Source organism: Watersipora subatra, chromosome 10, assembly GCF_963576615.1.
Source record: "Watersipora subatra chromosome 10, tzWatSuba1.1, whole genome shotgun sequence".
Taxonomy (NCBI): domain Eukaryota; kingdom Metazoa; phylum Bryozoa; class Gymnolaemata; order Cheilostomatida; family Watersiporidae; genus Watersipora; species Watersipora subatra.
Window position 1 is genome coordinate 1,090,625 of NC_088717.1, and position 26,155 is coordinate 1,116,779.

At 35.7% G+C, this 26,155-nt stretch overlaps 1 protein-coding gene across 1 annotated transcript; it reads right to left on the reverse strand.

The window, feature by feature from the left end:
- Positions 1 to 434: 434 nt before the first annotated feature.
- LOC137406170 (uncharacterized) lies at positions 435 to 6,695 on the reverse strand. The gene is made up of 6 exons (XM_068092704.1): positions 6,676 to 6,695; positions 4,614 to 4,809; positions 4,289 to 4,496; positions 3,330 to 3,404; positions 1,242 to 1,435; positions 435 to 518 (listed from the first exon to the last, which is right to left on the reverse strand). The coding sequence occupies exons 1-6, from the start codon at positions 6,693 to 6,695 to the stop codon at positions 435 to 437; spliced, it is 777 nt and encodes a 258-aa protein (XP_067948805.1).
- Positions 6,696 to 26,155: the final 19,460 nt, after the last annotated feature.

Consider the following 26,155-nt stretch of genomic DNA (forward strand, 5'->3'; position numbering starts at 1 on the left):
TAGTCAACCTCTATATTTAATCTTCTCTGTGTGTAGATTTCATCTTTGTCATAATATTACATAACTAAATAGCATTCTACATGCTTGTATATCTGAATATAGACATATCTTTTTTGTTGATATGTTCTTAGTTAATCTTATGGAGTTAGTATATAAATGTATTTATTCTTCAGTTGAACTATTTCAAAAGAGTCAGTCTTAGAGAATTTATACGTATATTGAAAGAAATAGTAACTGTACACTCGCAAACATGCATTTACAAACTATTTCAGAGAACTAGAACTAGCACCCACAAGAAGCAGTTGCTAAAGTTAGAAGGTTTTCTGTACTCATAGGCGTCCGAAAAAGTTGAAGTCAGGCTCTCAAGTGTGTAACGATGTCAATTGCTACGCGTGTTTCATTTGCTTAAGGACAACTTATGCAGATGAGTCCCTTTACTTTCTAAATAACTTTTGTATCCGCTTCTGATAGCCTTTTACATCATAATATTCAGGAACGTCTTGTTTCTTTAGAGCTTTCTACAAAATAGCAATTTAGTTCACTTCAAACAGCAGTTTATCAGTTTACGGAATTCCATGGAAACTGCAGCATTTAGTACTACTAGATCTGCTCGGTCAGAGAAATGTAAAAAGTATACTGCACGAGAACTGCTTGATGGAGCTCAACTGTGAAGAGGCGATTTTACAAAGCTAATGCCATACTACAATACTGCAAATCAAAGACTTTGCATTATAGGGGACATAGACTCGCGTAGGTCATACCTTCCTAGGGCTCCATCTTCATGAAAAATTATTTACAATCAACTAGCCTCTCCCTCTAAGCTTCATAGTCTTTGGTCTGACTTAAGCTGTTGCCAGACATATTTGATGATATGCTTTATATCTAGCATGAAAAATCTTCTGATGCTTTATAGTAGTATGCCTATCTTTGACCTAATTACAGATAAAGTATCTGAGAAAGTAGGTCAGAAAAAAGTAGAAAAGGAACAAATTTCCTGTAACTCAAAGAATGAAAAGATTTGGCTTAACGAACTCCATTCCATATATTCAGACACAAATATCTTCTCTCACCGCCTGAGAAGGTTTCAAAGATGGTTTTTAGAGACATGCCCACTTTAACATGTTCTAGAATGTGTGCTAATAATATGGCGATTCAATTGCCAGCAACTATCATATTGGCTCCCAAATTTAAAAGGACAGAGTTGTTGAATTATCTTCTCAAGTTTACACTCCTATACTTACGTGATATTGATGCGGCACGGTGACCATCATTGCCTGAAACTCTGAGTTGTTAAAGCTAGCATTAGGTATGTTTTTAGCCTCTGATGTCCCTCTGGGTCTTCTACGACGCCTGAGACAAGAGCTAAGGGTGCCTACTATGAAGAAGACAGCTCCAACTATAACGCCGGCGAACCTTCCTAGCAGATCTCCGGTTTCTACAAGTACATTCATCAGTGTAGGTCTTCCATGTCAAAAAATAGATTACCATTATAAGTACTGTATATAGTTTTACTACTGGCCAATCAGATCAGCTCATAATCAAGCTGATGACCTGATTGGCTAATGGTGTCTGTAAAGGTATCGTACATTCCTTGAAGCCCACCACAGTGTCTGCTGGAATACAATGTACAAACCAGTGAGATATATATTGTTGTTTTCTAAAAATGCTGAAATGCTTTTTCTCATATTCATATAGGGCAAACTACATATGAATACAAACTGTTATATCTCTATGCTATAGTATACTAGCTCGCTTCAAAATAAGAATACAGACCCAAGCTACCACTTAAATCTAAGTACGCATGTATTTGATTCAATACAATACAACAGTATAATCTATAGTAAAAGCTTTGTAAATGTTTCTGTATAAAAATCTCTCGCGATTTCTTATTTTAAATTTCAGTAAAATAAACCACTTTTAAACCTATTGCTACAATTTCTCTAAAAAGCAGAGTTTAGTTATAGCAGTAGATGCTGTAACATGCTTTGATTATAGCATGACTTTTGTAGTCAAAGAATAATTGAGATAGTGCTTGAAACCCGTCTGCTGATGTCAGATGTGACATCTGACATTATTTTATAGCCAGCACAACTCTAAGAGCTCCTCTTAGTGACATGTGTCATAATTGCAATCCGATGAGCTAACTTTGTTATCATAAGTGACACATGTCACTCCTCTTAGTGACATGTGTCACTAAGAGGAGTGACATGTGTCATAATTGCAATCCGATGAGCTAACTTTGTTATCATAAGTAGCGGAACAAAGAGACAAGCCGAAGTAGCGTTACTCCAAATTGGACTAAAATACATTGTACTCATTTAGTGATTAGTAATATTTTAGTAACGAAAGATAAGCTCAGGTTCCCAAAGTATTTTAAACTTTGCTTTTTATCGACAATTTAATGTGTTTTCACAACTTAGAATCTTTATGAGAATAACAACCGTTACGTGTCCGAATGTCCAAAGACACGGTTGAAGGTTGGTGAAAAAGATGACATCAAGCAAGTTCACAGCTCCAAATGCGCATCATGGAAATATAGTGATAGACAATTCCAGCTAAGTAGCTGAGGTTAACAAATCAGCGTCTTCTTTACAAATTTTCCAGTCGTGTTTTAAATTTTATAGAATGAATTCTGCTAACCTCACGCTAAAGAGGCTGCTGATAAGAGAATGTCAGACATCTTTATTGTGAAATATAATATTGGATAATCATTTGCTGACATCCATAAACTTGGAGTTATCGTCTATATGTCACCTTTTGGAGTTATCCTCTATATGTCACCTTTTGAAGTTATTCTCTATATATCATCTTTAGCGATACGTGACTGACATGATAATTACCCTATCGATGACCCGTGGCCAAAAGCGATCAAAATCGATCCAGTAAAGAATTTTTAGCAAACGTAAATTTGTTTTAAGGCAAGCATCTAGTTTTTGTTAGGTGCTATCAGGATCCTCAGCAACTGGAGTAAAAAATTGTGGCACGTGTGAGGCTGTCTAACTACGTACTCTTAACAATTTTGAGAGAATAACAGTCATTTTTGTCTTGAGGTGATGTAGGATCTAATGGCAGCAGACAAGCATTAATATGGTGATGTATCAGCAAAAGCTGTAGCCTGAGATTTTTACCAATGATCTTTTTGAACCTGACATTGAAAATCGGTTAAATAATACAATCATTTAAGAAAATTTTTAGTAACTCGATTATTTGTGTTATTAAAGCAGCTGTATTAAAATAACAGCAATGCAAAACAAAATGTTCTTTAACTAGCTGATGTAAATTTATTCTACGTATTCAAGCAAAGCATGCTTACATTTTTATAATCTTACCATAGAGTTTGGTCGTAACTATCTCCTTAGTTGTGACTTCAACTCGAAAGTCAGCGGTCAAACTCTGGCTGCTGACTACAAAGACATGACCCAGTATTAATATACTGCAGGTTCTTAAACTGCTGGCAGGGAAAGTGGCCTCATCCAACTAACTAGTAGCAAGTTTTTGGACTCCTAGTTATTAGCCAATCACAGGATCACCTGTATTAACTTAAGCGTTATGACATCATAACAAGCACGACAAACATAATAATCCTTCACAAGGTGCTTGAGTGCTTGAGAACACGAAATTTATTACACCAAGCAGGAATTATTTGAATGAAATAAACAAACTTAATATATAAATATAAACTTTACTATCACAGGTCAAGGCCATTCAAAGCAAATTAGATGATAGGAAATGCCAAGTTTGTTTGGATTATAATTATTGAAACAATGTCTGTCTGATTTACAAAATGCATAAATACATTATATATTATATTACATATTATCTATTACATTATATGCATGGAAGTGTAGCATAGTCAAAGTTCTATTGTAGTAGTGCTCAGTGAAGGTACATCTTGATATTATTGCTCTGTGAAATCCAAGTGGCTAGTTAACTACATACTAATCCTTTTGATTGGTCACAAATCCATATTTTGAATATTATTCAGATAATAAACTGATTAACATAGATTACCACTTGTTAATGCTGGTTAACACTTATTTACAAAATTTAAAACCTTTTTATACTGTCTGACACTTGTTAACACTTGTTAAAAGATGTTGATAGATGTTAAGAAGCATTAACCAGTGTTAATTAAGGCGAATTTTAACCACTGTTAATATTGGTTAACAGTGGCTAGTACTTGTTAACACTTGTTAACATTTATTAACCAGTGTTTATAAGAGCAAGCTATAGGTCATGCAGCAACTCTTTGGTTGGTCTCATCGACTACTATCCATCTTCTACTTACGATTGCACTGAGGCCTTTGTGGTCCTGCTGAAAGGCTGGTATTGGGAATGCACTGCCCTTCGATGCACCACATGCCGACTCCGCACCAAGTTCCAGAAAGGATAGGGTTTGTTTTGCTAAGTTCGCACTCTCCATTTGCTGGATTGTAGCACCAATGGGCCAAACATTCGTTAACTCCAACAGCTTCTCGGTATTCCTTCACGTAGCTCTGTTGAAAGAAGCTGAGAACTCTAAACATTTATATAGTCAGGCTGCAATAAGTGGAGTGAAACGAGGAAGCTGATAGTCCTATACTAAAAAGACAAATTTTATCAGTATTACATACTTGAAAGCTGGCTTTGTGGTCCGTTTCTGTATCACTTTCAACTGTGAAATCTGCGGTGTGACAGGGGAGATAATTCTCATTAAATTCAGACTTGCACTGATTGAACCGGTCATATTGCACTCCTGGCATATAGCTTACAAACTCGGAGAACTCTGGCCCTTCATCCCAGTCTCCAAGACATTCGCCGTATTCGCTACTACAACAGAACAGACCCGCTGCTACAACAGGACAGACTCGCTACTACAACAAGACAGACTAGCTACTACAACAGAACAGACTCATTACTGCAACAGAGCAGACTCACTGCTACACCAAGACAGACTCGTTACTACAACATGACAGACTCACTGCTACCCCAGGACAGACTCGCTGCTACAACAGGACAGACTCGCTGCTACAACAGGACAGACTTGCAGTTACAACAAAACAGACTAGCTACTACAACAAGGCATACTCGCTACTACTGTACAACAAGACAGACTCACTGCTACCCCAGGACAGACTCGCTGCTACAACAGAACAGATTTGCTGCTACAACAGAACAGACTCGCTGCTACAACAGGACAGACTTGCAGTTACAACAAAACAGACTAGCTACTACAACAAGGCATACTCGCTACTACTGTACAATAAGACAGACTCACTGCTACCCCAGGACAGACTCGCTGCTACAACAGGACAGATTTGCTGTTACAACAAAACAGACTAGCTACTACAACAAGGCATACTTGCTACTACAACAAGACAGACTCACTGCTACAACATAACAGACTCGCTACTACAACAGAACAGACTCGCTACTACAACCAAACAGACTCGCTACTACAACAGGACAGACTCGCTACTACAACAGAACAGACTCGCTACTACAACAGAACAGACTTGCTACTACAACGGAACAGACTCGCTACTACAATTGAATCGACTCGCTGGGACAACAGGACAGACTCACTGCTACAACATAACAGACTCGCTACTACAACAGAACAGACTTGCTACTACAACAGAACAGACTCGCTACTACACCAATACAGACTCTCCGCTACAACAGGACAGACTCGCTACTACAACAGAACAGACTCATTACTACACCAGAACAGACTTGCTGTTACAACAAAACAGACTAGCTACTACAACAAGACAGACTTGCTACTATAACAGAACAGACTCGCTGCTACAACAAGACAGACTCGCTACTACAACAGGACAGACTCGCTACTACAACAGGACAGACTTGCTACTACAACAGAACAGACCCGCTACTACAACAAGACAGACTCGCTACTACAACAGGACAGACTCGCTACTACAACAGGACAGACTCGCTACTACAACAGAACAGACTCGCTACTACAACAGAACAGACTCGCTACTACAACGGAACAGACTCGCTACTACAATTGAATCGACTCGCTGGGACAACAGAACAGACTTGCTACTACAACAGAACAGACTCGCTACTACACCAATACAGACTCTCCGCTACAACAGAACAGACTCATTACTACACCAGAACAGACTTGCTGTTACAACAAAACAGACTAGCTACTACAACAAGACAGACTTGCTACTATAACAGAACAGACTCGCTGCTACAACAGGGCAAACTTGAAATAGAAAGATTTAATAACAGTCTTTATGTAAGCAACTATTTAAAGATGAGAACTGTTTTACTACAAGTTTTTAAACTTTAAATATGCCCCTCAACTGGTAAAGCGTGAACAACAAAATATTGTACTTTTGTAGTTTTAATTGGAATGAGTAAGTTACGTTGTGATAGTCATGTTCATGTTTAACAAATAAAGCAAAGCACTTTCAAAGATATTGTGCTTTGAAGGCATAATTGGTTGGTCAATACATAAACAGTGCAGATACCATATAAAAATAACAGTTTTATGTAAAGCATAAAAATCAAGTCTAATTTGAGTAAACACTGCAAAATGTTTCTGGCAAAACATAAACATATGCGGTCTAGGCACACCTTCAGTTATCTTCTAGCGATGAACTGCTCTACAAGAGTATTAGCAAAAATTTGGTTTCGACACTAGCTGAAATTTCACACCTGTAGCTGTCAAGGAACATGGTTACTTACTAAACAGTGTTAGCGATCTCTCTGAGAGAACAGCAGGAGAAATAGTTAAGATTGACCAAGTTTGTTTTCTGATTGTGGCTAGACATGATATAGTTGAAACTCTCCGGACACTCCTCATACCCGCCATCATGGGTAGCCCCTAAACTATGTAAAAGCAAAGGCTATACATAAAAATTTAAATGTAACAAAATAAAGAGTTACTTCCTAGAAAGACTTTTTAACTGTTCTCACTTACATATACAGTAGTGGACACGCTTATAGAACTTGTTCTGCCTGGTCTTGATCTACCTGTAATGTTTCTAACCTTCAACATTTATTTAACTATCTAAATTTTTAGATGGATAAGGTATACAAGATAAGGGGTGTTTTATACAAGTAATTATATAATATTACATCAAGTTTACAAACAATTACATAATATTCCATCAAGTTTACAAGTAATTACATGATATTCCATCAAGTTTAAAAGTAATTACATCATATTGCATCAAGTTTACAAGTACTACATAATATTACATAGTTTACAAGTAATTACCTAAAATTACATCAGGTTTATAAGTAATTACATAATATTACCATAAAATCTTCGTTCAGTAAAAACAAGCAATGAAATGTTAATCTTGATACGTTTATAACATCCACAGATGACAAATAACAAACTCAGAGATAGTTGAGTGGTAGCTAATGACACCCTCAAGCAAAATATCAGTTGTAAAAAATGCTAGCATTAGGAGTTATCTGTACTCAGCAGCATTGTCTTTTTTAATTTGAGCACAATAATTGTAGTTTTACCACCATTTAGTTCATAAATTCAAAGCATTATTTGACAGCTCTAAAATGACAGCTAATGACAGCTCATTTTGAAGCTGTAAAATTAATGTAATATTACGTAATTACTTTTTGAGCTTCATGGAAAATTATGTGATTACTTATAAATTTCAATGTAATATTCTGCAAGGGTTGTTGTTTAATGCAATATTACGTAAATACTTGCAAAATTTAATAATACAGAATAATAATGGATTATACATTTTGATAAACTGTGGAGAAGGAAGTTGAGAGGTAATCCTGATTCTCACCTGTGTCCGATCTCATGAGTGAGGATCTGAACGGTGTTCCAGCCATACTCCCTCGGTTTATACTGGCACACAGCTACCTTGTAATGTTCGTCACATATACCTTGCACATAGGCTATTCCGATAGTCGTTTTTCCCGGAGACTTGTTGTTTCCGAGACCATGTCTATCAAGGTCGAAATTAAATCTTTAACTTGAGCTATGCAGGTTGGCCAATAAGAGTAAAGCATGACACAGTCACAGCCAATTGGAATACTGCTTACCCAGCCCCAGCCAATAGAATGTGGCAATAAAAAAATTAGACAAAAGATTTAATGATTGGCAACGACAACAACATCAAATCAGGTCAAGCTGAAATATTGAAATAAAAATTTTCTTTAGTTTACCATTCGTCAGGCCAATGTTTATGATATGTAAACTAAACGCTGTTGATGATGTTTGCATAAAAATAGTAATTGTCTATATCCCACATAGATGTACCACATAGATGTACCACATAGATGTACCACATAGATGTACCACATAGATGTGTGTGCGCGCGTGCGCGCGTGGGTGATTTATTTCATCAAATACACAGTACATACAATTGCATACATACGAAAAAGAAAACAAAGAAAAGTTTCAAACAATTGTATATCAATAATCAAACAAAAGCGGTGATGATGGGGCCAGTGCGAAATAGCAGAGCTAAACCGGTCGCAGGCCCAAGTCGACAGCATAAGGCATAGACACTAATGTTCACCAAGCAGAGCTAAAGTGAAACCTTATCTCCGTCTTAAACTCACCAATAGGTTTTATTAATTTCAACGCCGCTGGAAATTTATTCCACAGTGCAGACATCACAAAGTTAGATGTTCGTTGACCAGCAGATGAAAAATAAAAAGGAGTAGGAAGTGAGGATGATTGAAATCGGGTACGATAATGTGAAGGTTTGGAAAATTTTTGTGAATGATACAGTTTGTGTGCTCTATTAAGTGATTTGTAATGATACATTCTATCAGCAGTTAAAATCTTAGAGTCGTGAAATAAATAAAAAGTTGGGTAACCAAAAGGCTTTTTATAAACAATACGCAATATTTTCTTTTGAAACTTAATTAATTTGTCAAGGTGAACCCAAGAAGCTTTTCCTCACGATTCTATAGAGTAGCATAATTTAGAGTGAATAAAAGAGTAGTAAAGCATTATCAGAATCTTTCTTGGAACAGTAGTGCTTAATCGAAAAAACAGTCCTGAAATAGGTCTTAAGTCAATCAGTAAATTGCGTGTGTGTGAGGACCAACTCAAATTCTTGCCAATTGTAATGCCTAAAAATTTAATTTCATCTACCTCAACAATATTTTTATCATTTAAAGTTAATATGTGTTCAAATTTAAATCTGTTTTGTTGGTTTTTGAAAACAATGTAAGCTGTTTTTTCACAATTAATTGTTAGTTTATTTGCTTGACACCAGTTAGTCAGTCTTTGAAGATCAGAATTAATTTTTGTGTCCGATTCATTTAGATCAGAAGAAGAAAAAACAAATTTGTGTCATCAGCATATAAAATTAGATCATTTATATATAGTAAGAACAGAGTTGGCCCTAACACAGAACCCTGAGGCTCACCGCATGTTATATCGCTGGAATTAAAATATGAATCATTTATTTGTGTAACCTGAGTTCTATTCGACAGATAACTATGGATCCAATTAATAGTCAATGAATTAAAATTATAATTGTTCAACTTGTCAAGTCATATACAGGTATTATGATCAATGGTGTCAAATTCCTTTCTAAAATCTATGAAAATACTAATTACACATTCACTTTTATTAAAAGACTCCAGAATTTGATCAGTAAAAAATGAAATTGCATCCGATGTGCCTCTTTCCCGTCTAAAGCCAAATTGATTTTGATTGATAAGGTTGTTGGATTCTAAAAAATCAAGAATTTGATGATTTACAAGTTTTTCCATTATCTTACTAAAAATAGGTAAGATAGAAATAGGACGATAATTAGCGCATTCGTCACAAGATTCTTTCTTATTTAATGGAATAACTTTCGCAGTTTATAATTGTGCAGGAACTTTCCTAGATTCAAATGAAGAATTTATTATTTTAGATAGTGGCTCAGCTATACCATAAGATATAGATCTGGTAAATTTAACAGAAAAATTATCAAGTCCAGAAGATTTATTTGAATTCATAATTGATATTTGTTTTAGAACTTCAGTTTTACCTGTATGTTTAAATTGGAAAACTAAAGAATCGTTATTGACCTCAGCTTCAGGACTGCTTTCAGGCTGCGTAGCATTGCTATTAAATTTAGAAGCCAAATGCTTTCCAATGCTACAGAAATATAAGTTAAATTCATTAGCTGTATCATAATCACTTGAAGCTATACTAGAAGGATTTTTAAAGCTAATCAATTTTGATGGTAGTTTACGTTTTGCACAACTTGGTTTATTTAAAAGCTTGTTGTTTATAACATTCCAAATGTGCTTAGAATTACTACATTGATCAAAAGCTTATGAAAAGTAGCTAAACCTTGCATTCTTCAATTTTGCACTTAAATCATTTCTAAGCATGGTATACTTCCTTCTCAAATCAGGGTTTATTGGAGTATTTCATAGTTTTCTATAAGCTTGACATTTTTTTTAATCATCCAAGAAAGATCCCTAGTTGTCCATGATTTACCAGGCTTTGTATGTTTGCTGGAAATTATATTAATGTCGATAACATAGATGTCCACGGAGACCACATAGATGTCCCACATAGGTACCACACAGATGTCCCACATAGATGTACCACATAGATGTCCCTCATAGATGTACCACATAGATGTACCACATAGATGTACCACATAGAAGTACCACAATACTTAATATTCAGACGTTGTCATACTTATAAGCTTCTTCAAGATAGACAACTTTCTCTATTTGTTTGTCATAATCTTTGTCTTATTAGAAGTTGATTGGTTGCAGTCTTTGAACAATTGAATTGTGCAATAGCTCTCTGGCATGATTTACAATGAAATTGACAAAACTATAGAGGTAACATCCCATAAACAGCCAAATGCCTGCAATTTGATCCCTAATAGCTGGATGTTGCTCTGCTAATATTTAGCAAGCAAGAGCAAAGGCTGAGAATATGACACATAAGAAATTACATTTACTGCAGCCCTACCTCCAGTATTTACATACGGTGTATCCAAGTGAGAGCTAATGGGAAAGAAACAGAAGGCCTTCTAAAATGAAGTTATTAGATTCAAGATTAGAAAATGCCCTTTTAGCAATTTTACTAAATCTTAGGTAAACAAGCCAAAGCTCATCACAACAAGATGTCTATGATGTCTATTGCTTTCAATGAAATATAGAGTGAAAGTTTTTTTTTATTTCAACATAATCATAATAAAGTTAAAACAAAAGACAGAGTTAATCTACTGTTCAAATACAATGCAAAACAGCCACAAGAAACTAGAGTTTCAAGAAATGCTAAATATTCAAACTGTAAGCTTATGTAGCATCCTTAGTTATTTGGTGACAAGTTTTGCTTAGTGAGTTTCATAGTTCATAGGCTTCATAAGTTGAAGGAAAAGCCAAAAACTCATTGCATTCCACACACATTGGATAAATGTTTACAGAAATTATGTCAGTGCTTGCAACATTAGGAACTTTAAAAATCATTGAATTTGATTCAAAAGTTTGATAAAATGGTTGAAGAATTTCATGATGTCAGTTCAATATGTAAGTTGCACACGTTTTACCTCATAGAATTAACATCGATTGTAACACTCCTTACTTCTTGTGGCCAATAAATGGAATATAAGTTAGGCTTATCAGTGCAGATGTAATACATAGCTTAGAATCTACGCATGACCCAATCGGATTTCTATAAATATTTATGGCAGATGTTCAATTCTAACATTGAGTTTAGTTACACTGTATCTGTATAGTTATCTGTTGTATCACAATGTTTAGATACATGTGGCAGAGTGTTAGGAACATTCTTGGCTGTAGATCAAACAGATAATACTTACAGAGTTAACAGTGTTGCCTGATCAAAGCTTTTGTTGTAAGTGGAGAAGAACTCATGTTGAAATTCAGCAAAACGATCAAGTGCATCAGCTGAGTCTACCTGCAGTGACCATCAACTTACGAATGTTAACTTACGAATATTAACTTACGAATATTAACTTATGAATGTTAACTTATGAATGTTAACTTATGAATGTTAACTTATGAATGTTAACTTACGAATGTTAACTTACAAATATTAACTTATGAATATTAACTAACGAATATTAATTTACGAATATTAACTTACGAATACTAACTAACGAATATTAATTTACGAATATTACCTTACGAATATTAACTTACGAATGTTAACTTACGAATATTAACTTACGAAATTAACTAACGAATATTAATTTACAAATATTAACTTACGAATATTAACTTACGAATGTTAACTTACGAATATTAACTTACGAATATTAACTTACGAATATTAAATTACGAATATTAACTTACGAATATTAACTTATGAATGTTAACTTATGAATGTTAACTTATGAATATTAACTTACGAATATTAACTTACGAATATTAACTTACGAATACAAACTTACGAATATTAACTTACGAATATTAACTTACAAATACTAAATTACAAATATTAACTTACGAATATTAACTAACGAATATTAATTTACGAATATTAACTTACGAATGTTAACTTACGAATATTAACTTACGAATATTAACTTACAAATATTAAATTACGAATATTAACTTACGAATATTAACTTACGAATATTAACTTACAAATACTAAATTACGAATATTAACTTACGAATATTAACTAACGAATATTAACTTACGAATATTAACTTACGAATGTTAACTTACGAATATTAACTTACGAATATTAACTTACAAATATTAAATTACGAATATTAACTTACGAATATTAACTTACGAATGTTAATATATGAATATTAACTTCCGAATATTAATGTTTGAATATTAACTTACGAATATTAACTTACGAATATTAACTTACGAATATTAACTTACATATATTAGCTTACAAACGTTTTTACACCTCCAAAAGTAATAAACTATTATTAAACTGCCAAAAACTTCAAATTTTAACTATCATTCATTTCACTCACTTCTATTGGCTTTTACCCTCTTTTAACGGCTTTTACCAACTTCTAGCAGCTTTTACCATTTTCTACTGGTTTCTACCAGCTTTATAGATAAACATTTACCTTCTTTTACCGGCTTCTAGCAGCTTTCTAGCCAAGTAGTTGGATTCATTTAAGAATTTTCAAGCTGATTGGTTAACACATATGAGCATCTATTACTTACTTGAAGTTCACGCTCTCCCTCAGAATTGATGAATTGTGTCTCGATACCATAAAAAAGAGACCTTTCTTCATTTGAATATGAATCAATCTTTCTTACATCATGTATAATTAACCCTAGTTCCACCAGCAATCTTAGCCGTTTGTTATCAATTCGATCGAAATAGAGTTTTGCCTATAACAAACAACATTCACCTGCTGTTAACTGTCATGCAGGTAAATGACATGATTTGCTTTTCATTTGAAACCAGACTCATCTTACCCCAACTGCCATGGTGATGGCATAGAGTGAGAGTTGTCTCATCCCTTCTGCGCAATCAACATCTGTAGGAGAGTACAACTCACAGTACTTAAGAAAAAGTAGATGTTCTGTGAAAATTATAAACTCGACACTTTTGCCAACACGCTTTGACTCATCTGTTGACCTTTTCACTTTTGGCCTTTTTCTTCCTGGCACAGGCAGCTTTTCTAAGAATTGGTTGGCTGAAACAAACACCTTGAAGTTTTTGTGTAAGACGAATGTCGGCAACATACTATGGTCATCTATGGAAGTCATTTAATTGGTTGAGTATAAGAATTGACTGCAACTTACAAGACTGATAAATAAAGAACGAAAACAGTTCCATTGTTTATTTATTTATATTTATTAGTTCTAGTTTTTAGAGACTTAGAAGTTTTATGCAATCCGAAATGAAAGAGACAACTTTTACAAAAACAAGAAACAAAAAGATAACATATTTTTAAAAAGAATTTTGCATATCTTTTATTAAGACTAATCCAGTTAGAGTTGGCCTCATTTTTTATTATGTTATTATTAACCATTTTAGTGTAGTCTCCGTAAATAAATATTTATATTAGACTTGACTATATATTAATACTTCTCACTTGGAATTCATTATAATACGATAATTAATTATGTCCACTATAAGAAAATATCATAATTATAGTAATGTTTAGGCAATCGAGATCATACTATAAGTATAAATATCAATTGATTTTTACATATTTAGTTTATTTAATAAAAATTAATTTTCAAAACTGCTGACATGATTTGAAGTTTGGTAGGTTATTAAATGTTTTAAAAATGTAGATCTTTGCGTTTATTTACTATTTTTATTTATAAAAGCATATTATGCAATCTGAAGCCACTCCATGTGATAATTTTTTAAATATTTTTGCACATTTGTATTTCTCTTTTGTTTCTCATTGAATTTGTTTTTAAAAATTTACATTCATGCAAAGCTTTTGATTAAAAAGTATTAGACACATTTTCTCACCATCTTTGATAGAGCCAATATGTTTTTCCAGCCTCAGTATTCCATTATCATTCCTTTCCAGGTGCACATAACTCTCTTTACTAATAATCACACCGAAGCTAACTTCGCCATTGACCAGGAAGATACTGTAACTGCTGTTTAGGTCATGACCTTGAAATTCCACTCCTGTCTTTTTGGAAGAAAAGATAACAAATTCAAAATGATCTGACATTATTTTCAGCAAAAAGGATAAAGAGAAACTTTCAAAGTCTTTGTTGCAGAAATCTGTTTTTTTACCTCAAAGTTGACTTTATGGAGAGAATTATTTTTCTGTATCACATAGGCATCTATGTGTTGGGTAGTCTTCCGCTGAGTTAGTATCAGTTGCTGAGACTTATCTTCTACGGTGAATGAGAGGAGAAAGGAGGTGGATGTGAGATTCTTTGTTGTGTAGGGTACAAAACTGACTACACTTTCTTGACCTTCAAAACAGAAAGTGCAATATTCTAAAACATTCTCAATGGCATCATAGAGAAAAATGCATTCATTAGTTTGTCTGTCTCAAATCAAGAGAAACATAGTTTATTCCTTTAGTAACCATAAACGGTATCCAACCGTTGACCTAGAAACACCTGACCAAGGTCATGGAGTCCTAGCCATGTACAACTTCTGCTGTCAGTTAGGATGCTTTGAGATTCCCTAATCAAAGACATGTTGAGAGTTTGAAAATTTGTAGAAACCTGAACATTTGTTTTACAACAAATGCTCAGGTTTACGCTAAAAATACTTTAATTGAGCCATTCAGGGATTATTGATAAAATGATTTTTGTTAGTCAAACCTTGCAGAGAGTGAATAACTATAAGTTTTTGGATCTGAGCAGGGTACTTAACAAGTACTTAACTAGTGTCCTACTACCTTTAGTTTTTACGTATTTTGTAGTTTTCACAAGTATTGTAACGGAGGTCATCAGTGTTTTTTCTCCAGTTGTGTGCAAGCATGCTCCCAAATGCCATCCTTGCATGTTCCAGGGTTCAATCCTTTATTATACGCTAATGTCCTTCAGATTGAAGGTTTACTTGCAACAAAGTTCGCATTACAGTTATATGGTATCAAAAGGTTCACCATGTCTTACTCTGCTGTGTTGTAGGTGCAAAATATGTGGAAATGTGATTACAAGCTCTTGAAAGCTCAAGAACGAACAGTTAATCGCAGCCATGACGAAAACGCTGTAGGTTGGAATCCCTTTATTTCGATGACGTACTCAACTCAACGTGGTTTTGTTTTGACACGTGATGTTATCACGTGAAATAAAAGGCCAATAAAAGGCTGAATATAAAACGCCTTGTAGTACTAGTTTATGACAAACACTTCGGGTTCTACTGGAAAGCCCTTATCAAATATAGATGCTCGCTACTTTACAGTTTCGTTCCAGCTTGGTCTAATCGTCTAGTCATAATCTGATAATGTGACCCATACTTCTTGCCAAATGCCGCGAACGATTTTTGCAGCATTTTTCGACTATGACCAAAAGGCTCTTCATGTTTATCAGAGAATAATATGCACTCCTCCGAGCTAAGTTTAAAAAATTCATCTAATTTTTAGGCTAAGTTTTGATGTAGCAGTGCTCAAAGTGACAGCATTACAATGATGATGAAATAGACCCGTAAGGACAATAGACATGATTTTATTGAATGCGTGAAGTATATTTGTGAAAATATTTTGATGAATGAGGTTGCATGAAAGTGTAAACAGAAGCACATATTTTTTGACTATGTCCAATTTGAGCCATTCTGGAGAGAGATTCCAACCGACTGAGTTTTCGTGATGGCTGGGATTAACTGTTTGTTTTTGAGCTTTTAAGAGCTTGTAATCACATTTCCACATATTTTGCACCTACAACGCAGCAGAGTAAGACATGGGGAATCTTTTGATACCAAATAATTGTAACGTGAATTGTGTTACAAGTCTACCTTTAATACAAATCCTTAGGATTAACCTAAGGCGTGCCGTAAAAATGGTCCACATCACAGCTTTGCTGACAGGACAAACGCAGATTTCAACAAAGGAGCATTTCCCTCTTTGATTTCATAATACGCTTTTGGTAAGAACTGTATCTACACCTTTGCTCATCTGTATGACTGGAGGATAGGCTGGCTGTTTCACCCATAATGTATGACTTCGTCTCTTGTTGGTTTGTTTGTTTTGTTTACGTCAAATATTATTACTTTTATATATTATTATACTTTTCTCTGAAAACAAGGAAAAAGTATAAAGATGATGAGGGTTCATTGTACAATAGCATGCCTAGTCATAAGGAGTTAGCAACGCGTGAGGAGCACGTGTGAAAAGTTGGCTACGTGTGAGGAACACGTGTGAAGAGTTGGCAACGTGTAAGGAGCACATGGGAAGAGTTGGCAACGCGTAAGGAGCACCTGTGAAAAGTTGGCAACATGTAAGGAGCACGTGTGAAAAGTTGGCTACGTGTGAGGAACACGTGTGAAGAGTTGGCAACGTGTAAGGAGCACATGGGAAGAGTTGGCAACGTGTAAGGAGCACGTGTGAAAAGTTGGCAACGTGTAAGGAGCACCTGTGAAGAGTTGGCAACATGTAAGGAGCACGTGTGAAAAGTTGGCTACGTGTGAGGAACACATGTGAAGAGTTGGCAACGCGTGAGGAGCACGTGTGAAAAGTTGGCTACGTGTGAGGAACACGTGTGAAGAGTTGGCAACGTGTAAGGAGCACATGGGAAGAGTTGGCAACGTGTAAGGAGCACGTGTGAAGAGTTGGCAACTCAAGGCTGCACATACACTATGTGAGTGAGTCCATCAGGTACTTTTAGAGAGATACGCCAAAGTTATATGTATCCCTTATCTCTCTTTTGTAAACTGGTAGAGAGTTGCATGCATCGGAAAGCCAGTAGCAACAGACATACAGACATAGAGTCTCTGGCCACACGCAGACAGGAAATTGGGTCTAAATGATAGCTTATGGCTGTAAGTAGCGTAGTATGGTTTGTCATTTAGTTTATTCACATGAACAGAGTGAGACAAGAGACAAAGTCTGTGGGTGTATGGTTGTTGAATTGGTAAATTTTAGATTTTAATTAAGGAGGCAGCATGAAATGCAGCATGTTTGTGAAATCAAGTGAAATATAACACGTAAAGTTTATTTCTGAATTGTTAATATTTTTGTAGGTTGGTAGCTGACGGGTCTCCCTTATCTTCAACACCAATTTACTGTTCATAAGGCTACTGTAAAGCAAAACTAGTCAACTGCATGGAAGAACTAAGGAGGCTTGCTGGATCAGCCCATAGCTTTGTCTTCATTGCTTTCGAAGATTTTCCATGTCTGATGACCTATTTAATTTTTAATCGATTTTTTACGACTAGAAATTTTATGGACTGAATTATAGGCAGTACAGACCATAGAGTTATCTCCCCCTAGAGGGATAGGCAGCACAGACTCATTTAAGGTAATTTTTTTGGGTGAAGGTAAACTTGTTTTGAGGGTATTAATAATAATGAAATTTGTTTTATCAAAATTTATTGTTAATTTGTTAGCAAGGCACCAGAGTCTAATGAGTGTAAACGCTCCATATATGTTATCAATGTCAGAATTAAGCTTTTACTTTAGAAAAATAGGCTTATGTCATCTGCATGATTTACTAAGTCTTTTATATAGAAAAGAAACTTAAAGTGGTTCCTAAGATGGATCCTTGTGAGACGGCGCATGCAATTTAAACGGCGGTTTACTGACAGTTGTTTATGACCATCATTTGCGTGCTTCACATGAGATAGCTTTTAATGAGCTCTACAGAGGATTGGGAGAACAAGATTGGAATTAGCAATATTTGATGATTTATGGTATTAAAAGTCTTGGAAAAATCTAAAAAATTGCCTAAAATTAAATTAATAGAGTCGAGAGACAATCGAATGTTGTTTGTAAACTGAATAATTAGGCCGACATCTTCTCTTCCTTTTTTATATCATAAGCAATACCGATTAGGTGAAATTGCATTTACAGTTGTTAAATAGTCTTCATGTCAAACTCACTTTGTTATACATATTACATAACGGCTCTTAATACATTCATTTTATGTTGTAAGTTTGCAGTCAAAGGAAATACATGCGCACATTCACACATCTACAATTGTGAGATCTGGTATACTCAACCAACAAGCAACAGACGCAGCGGGTATCTCTCTTGATGCAGCACGTATCTCTCTCGACGCAGCGCGTATCTCTCTCGACGCAGCCCGTATCTCTCGCTCTCTCTCGAAGCAGCGCGTATCTCTCTCGACGCAGCATGTATCTCTCTCGACGCAGCATGTATCTCTCTGGAAGCAGCACGTATCTCTCTCGACGCAACACTTGTCTCTCTCTTGAAGCAGCATGCATGCCTCTAGGGTTCGCATAGAGAGTCTATATGCATCTTAAACGATGAAAATCATATCAAGTCGGAAGATTGCCGAAGATCTAGCTGTGTGTAAAATACATAGATTTAGCTGTACCAGCCCTTTAGCCTGGTGTTTATTGTAACGATGCTCATTGTAAGACGCTAACCATTCCTCCATTCATGAGGTTTCTAGAACATCTGACATACTATATATGATGGAAGTATTTCTAGTTTCTGAACTCCTAGCAAGATTTCTTTAAAATAGCTATCTAGTACTTCAACTAGAGAGACAATGCAGAATTGAGAATACATTGTTATCTAACCTTTAGGAAGCACAGGCACATCTGTTGCATCGGGTTGCTGCACAGTTGAAATGATGGCTATTGTGCTTAAAATAGACCGCAATAGGCGACTGATATCCAAACAATTAGACATTTTATTAGTAGCTGTACCAGGAGCTTTTTGTATGTCGTTAGTCACCTCTTAAGGTTCTACAAACTGGCATTGCAACAATACACGGCCTTTGTCATTGTTTAAACCGTGGTTGTAAGAGTAAGTAAAAAAGGATTTTAAATAAGCTAAACTTTTCTTACACTTACAATTAACTGTTAACTGGTTAACTAGTTGGATAATTGTTAACTAGCTTGAATTGCAGCTGTAAGCCCAAGCCACTTATAGTTGGTGTGATCCATCGAAAAAAATCCCTTCACATGCTGGAGGAGATAACTACCGACAATGGGATTCACACTTGTATCAAACTAGCGGAACCCAAACAGAATTGAACAGTTAGCAGTCAACCAGCAACTCATTTAAAGAGCAGCAAACTTTTAGCAACTCATATCTGTTTAACTTCTTAAGTTCAGCACAAGTGTTGTCCTGGAGCAGATGTCTGCTATGGAGCACCAGTGACCTTATTCAATTCTTCACTGACTATTTGCTCCTAAAACAATATTTTTCTAGAGATCAATGCAATAACGCAACAATAACTATGCTAACTATGAATCTATACGTATACATAAATCTAAGATTTTGTTTGTCTGTCCGTCATATGTCCAGTTATAGCAATAAAATACGCACGAACAAAACCACTTTGAACTGGAAATGAACTTGGAAACATTTCATCTGCAGACAAGTGCGCTATCCACTACACTACATGGCCTTCTTGCCAAACTGCGGACTAATTGTAGTCATACTTATTACACCTGCCAACCTTTAATAGCGATTGGTTAAAACCTGTATGCTCCAACCCTCAGCAAGCTAAACTACTAAAAGAAAAATAAGTTTTAAGACTTCCTGAAAATGCTATAAATATATATGTACATGTATATTACATAAGCTTAATTAACCTTATAGCATACACAAAAATAAACTAACACCTGAATTTTAAAAATTAAAATGGTAAATGCTGCATATGTTGATTAAAAATAAATTTTTTGTGCAAAAATGTCTTTATTATTTTATTACTGTGCAACGCTGGGCATTAAGCAGTAACAAAAAAAATTGATTTTGCTTTTGAGCAAGTGTAGCTGATTTACGGTCTTATAAAAGGAATGACAGCGTGAACGGGCATCATGTTGGAGTTGCGAGCTTTATAACGTTAGCTTTGGGATTTTAATAAGACTTGAAACAAATCTATGATTGAATGTACAAAAGTGATTATATGACTGAGTGCACAAGTGAGTGTACGGTCGAGTGTACAAGTAAGTGTACGGTTGAGTGTACAAGTAAGTGTACGGTCGAGTGTACAAGTAAGTGTATGGTTGAGTGTACAAGTAAGTGTACAGTCGAGTGTACAAGTAAGTGTACGGTCGAGTGTACAAGTAAGTGTATGGTCGAGTGTACAAGTAAGTGTACGGTCGAGTGTACAAGTAAGTGTACAGTCGAGTGTACAAGTAAGGCTATGACTAAGTGTACAAGCAAGTGTATGACTGGTTGTACAAGCAAAGCTACAGCTAGGGGTACAAACATGTGTTTGACTGAGTGTACAATTAAGGGAACGACAGGATGTACAAGGGAGTGCCTACAACCTAGTGTGTAAACCACTGCAAGAGCTACCCAATGTATGAGAGTCCAACACCAAAGCTACGATTGAGTGCTTGCCAAAGTGTATGAGATAGCATATGACTTAGTGCACAATGAGTATACAATTGGGTGTACGAGAGAGAGTTAATGAGTGAGTCAATGAGTGTAGACAACTCCGACAGTATGTAGAGAAGTTTCCAATTTATCACACTCTAACAGTTTCTAGAGTTAAGTCACTGGTCAAACTCTATGCGAAAATGTTTTGTTTTGATATTGTGTTTTGTCTGGAATGATTGGTCAAAGTTACAACATAAACATTGGTTTTCTTATGGTACTTTTTACCTAGATTTTGCATTCAAATAGTAGCCTAGAATTGATCCATATTGACTCTCCAATCACCATATAGTTATCAGCAGCTTATATTATATGTTGCTTAGAACTAAGGCTACGCTATATACTCAGCTAGCTATAAATGAATCGCATGTGTTTTGTCACTATATTTCAATTGATTGCAAAAGATTGTTGTATGACTTGACGTTACAGAAAGACTTAAAATTATACATATTTATGGATACACCGGCATATTGATTTATATTTATCATAGATTTTGCATCAAACATTCATAAAAACTTTAATTTTTTGAGAAGACAAGACATGGTGAAAGATCCTACACCATAGAAATGGTGTGCCAAACGATAAGCATAATTTTCAAAGTTGCTTTTCTAACATTTTTTACTACACATAATTTATTTTTTCTATCATAAAGATGGTGCAACTTGAGCGCATTAGCTCTGCATGTCTGCAGGCTGCAGCGTAGAGATGGCTGTCTGCTTCAGGTCATTAGTAAAAGAGGAGAGCAGTGTGTGCACTATGATAGGAGTTGCGCTTCCAATGTAACCTAGTGCTCTTGGAAGGCTGCCTGTTGCTAGATCAACTTCCTGACTAACTTACACTGCACATATTTGACCATTTTACTTTGTCGGACTTTGAAATAAACCGGATGGCATGCCAGTCACTGCCTTTTCTTGTTGACCAATGAGAGAGTAGTAGGTAAGAAAATATCTAATTACACTGAAAAGGTGACATTCAAAATATAGATATGCAAAATGTTAAAACATAGGCTACCTGTAGCTATAATGAATGATGTTCACGTGTTCTTGGTGATTACACTCTAGTAGAGATTTTGATCAGAGAATGGTTGCTTTGAATACATGTAAACTGTCTTCGGGAGCTCAAGTTAAAAACTTTAGTGGTCAGAGCACATGTACTAACACACTAAGTGAGAGCAAACCAGTAAAAACCAGTACAACATCGGAGGGAAAGGGAGAGAGAGGGAGTGAGAGAGAGGAAGTGAGAGAGAGGGAGAGAGGGAGAGAGAGAGGGAAAAAGAGGGAAACAGAGGGAGAGAGTGGGAGAGTGAGAGAGAGAGAGGAGGGAGAGAGGGAAGTAAAAGAAAACTACAGACGAGTCTCTTATGGAGCTCAACATTTTTATACAGAATGATTACAAAGCAATTGAACAAAGAAGCTAGTGTTTCCTGTCATAACACTAACAAAAAATTAGCCTTTTGAGCCCAAATCGACTAACATAGATGTATGTATATGCTGCCTTGGTGGGCGTGTCCTTATAGATGAATAACCCAACACTCTTTCAATTGATTATCTAGTAAGAGCTAATCAATCAATACTATGACTACAAAAGTCCGCATTCATTTCAATCAATAGCTTGCTTATGTTAGTAGTACTAGCCAGCTCTCTGCTCAATCACGCAATCTCATTTAGCTTGTGACAAATGGATAAAGGTAACTCTAAATTTACAGTTTCTCGTTATGAAACCTGCACAAAGTGCTGTCACTTGAAAGATGAGGAAATGGAAGAGCTAAGAAAGGAGCTTGCTAAATTAGATGACAACACTAAGATCTCACCGGAAGAAATAAGTCGCAAAAGAGGTAGAATAAATCATCTGTTTGAAGACTTAGCAGGGCATGCTATTGTATCAGAACACATCTCAAGTCTTATTCCCAATTTTTTAAGTCATTCAAGTAGAACTTTGTAAGAGTTAATTAAAAGCTTGAGAGATTCCGATGATTTGTTCAGCCTCTGAACTGTATTACTAGTATTTATGTATCTTAGACTTCATAGGTCAAGGACCTAGAAAAAGATGTGAGAGTCTAAAAAACTTAAGATGAATCTAAAATCATTTGCTTGTTCATGAATTATAAGCATATGAAAATGTAAATGGCCTATGATAGTGTAGAGTATGTGGTTGACTCTATGTAAGTCTATGATAGTGTAGAGTATGTGGTTGACTGTATGTAAGTCTATGATAGTGTAGAGTATGTGGTTGACTCTATGTAAGTCTATGATAGTGTAGAGTATGTGGTTGACTCTATGTAAGTCTATGATAGTGTAGAGTATGTGGTTGACTCTATGTACGTGTATGATAGTCTAGAGTTTGTGGTTGACTCCATGTAAGTCTATGATAGTGTAGAGTATGTGGCTGACTATTATTATGTATATTAATAAATTTTTTCAATTTTGTATTTCATGCTTTATTTTCAGCTATACACAAATTATTGCAAGCTTTTATTTGGTGAAAGAGAAAAAAGGCACATCTTGCGCTCGTTGAGGACATTTAATTTGTCAGATTTGGCTGTAGTGGATCATTGCCAAAATCATTTGGCCATCCCAGGTTTAGAGTATGCGGTTGTGCAGGGCAGTTCGGCAGGTACAGTTTTTCATTTACATGAAAAACTGCAAGTTAGTGGAAACAAGGGAATCTGTTCAGAGAACAGAGTTTATAGGATTTGCTAAAAGCTGTAAACAGGGTAACAGTAAGGATTTTGCTGGTCTATGAATTTCAATAAGACTTACAATTTCAATATCATACTATGATTTGTTTTCAGATCTGGTTGATTGGATTCTGAAACTGCTGTTTGATGACCCAAAACTAAAAAGGGTGATAAAACCGAAACCTTTCAAGGCTGGCAGCGCGTATGAACGAGTACAAGCAGGAGAGGCAACAGATTTTGATGTCATGGTCTTCTTAGATATCTCCAAAGGTATTTGGAAAGTGGAAGATGACAAAAAGCCTGGGTTTTCGACTTTAAAATTATTAAAACTGCGCGATATCCCTAAAGAGAAAGCAGGAAAAGAAAACCCTAAAAAGTTCAAGAAAAGCAAGAAGAAACATTTTTTATATCAACTACTAGATGAGAAGCATTATCTGTCGGCACTTAAGGTAAGTAGCAGCAAGTGGCAAGAATAAGTTGACCGAAATGAGGTGACAAGTGAAATGTGACAGATGTCATTTGTCTGCATTGATGATTGATGGCAAATGACAAAAAAGGCTGACAAGTAAAAGGTGACAGATGACAGCTCCTAACCTGCTGCATTTTATAAGTGGCATACATTCCTTGATTGCCTCGCAGCTGTTTGTTTTATGGTTTGAAGGAACAAATTTTCTTCAGTATTTATGTTCCTCACAGCTCTTACAGCCTGGTTCTCACTATGGCTGTTAGTATCAGCGACACGCTCACCAAACCATTGCCATAAAACCAAAGTCTATCATCTAAGTTCTGTCCTTTGCTGTCAGTGATCAGTGCAAGAGTTGATTAAAACCATCTCAGAATGCATTGCAAATGTCAAGTTTGAAACTTTTGGTCAGTGAGATTGCGGCTGAGATCTCACTGCTGATATTTGAGCCATACACTGTTAGACAAATATAAGAAATTGAAGGTTATTAGACTAGAGCAAGAGTTGATCTTAAGTGACAAATAATATTGATTATTTATAAGATATAAATTATACGAGGTTTAAAGGTTGACCTGCAACAAAATTCCCATGTTGTGTTGTACTGTAGGTACAAAATATGTAGAAATGTGATTACAAGCTCTTAAAAGCTCAAAAACAAACAGTTAATCGCAGCCACATGAGACCGCCGTAGTTTGGATTCTCTTTCCAAAATGGCTCAAATCTGACGTAGCTGTGGTAGATGGTTTCTGTTTACACTTTCATGCAACCTCATTCGTCTAAATATTTTCACAAATATACTTCACGCATTCAATAAAACTATGTCTATCATTCTTATGCGTCTGTTTTATCGTCATTGTAATGCTGTCACTTTTAGCACTGATATCTTATAACTTACCGTAAAAATTCATTCAATTTTTGTACCTTACCTCAACGGAGTACATATCATTGTATGATAATCAAGACGAGCCTGTTGGTCACCTGTGATAATCGAAAAGTGCTGCAAAAATTATTTTCGAAGTATTGGGTCACATGATCAGATTACGACTCGACGATTAGTTTAAGCCGAAACAAAACTGTAAAGTAGCGAGCATTTATATATGATACGGGGTCTTCGGTAAAACCCGAAGTGTTTGTCATAAACTAGTGCTACGATAAGTTTTATATTGAGCTTGGTATTGGCCTTTCAATTCACGTGAGAACATCACGTGACAAGACAATAACCAAACTATCATGGCTACGTCAGAGAAATAAACGAATTCCAATCTACGGCGGCTTTTCGTTTATGAGCTTTTAAGAGCTTGTAATCACATTTCCACATATTTGGCACCTACAACACAACAGAGTAAGACATGGTGAATCTTTTGATACCAACTAACTGTAATGTGAATTTTGTTGCAAGTCAACCTTTAAGGAAATCCTCAATTTTAGCAAGTCTCCCATCTGTGACGTAAATGATGATGTTAATCTCCGATTGTATTTCAAAAACGTACACACGCACATGTACTCATTCACGGACATACACATGCATGCAGGTTCACACGCACATACTCATACACGGATATACACACATGCAGGTTCACACACGCACACACATACTCATACACGGACATACACACACATGCAGGTTCACACACACACGCGTGCGCAGGCACACACACACACATGCACGCAAGCACACACACACACATACTCATACACGGACATACAAACGCATGCAGGTTCACACACATACACACACGCACACACACACTCATACACACACAAACACGCGCATTCCCACACACATGGATACATGCAAACATGCACACTCATGCACACTCACATGCACACTCACATGCACACATGGATAGACATGCACTCTAACCCAACCACATAAATATGCACATATGTGCTTAAATATTGATTCAAACCCAAAACTTCTCTTTTATTTCAACCGACCTTGCATTTTTAATATTGATGTAGGTGAGAAAGTTTTTCACCAGCAAAATAGACAAAATCATAAAGAAGAGGTATCCACTGGAATACAAAGACAAAGACAGATCTGTGTTTGTAAGAGTGTCACGCAGGCAGAGAGGTCCTGCCACCACTCTAGTTTTG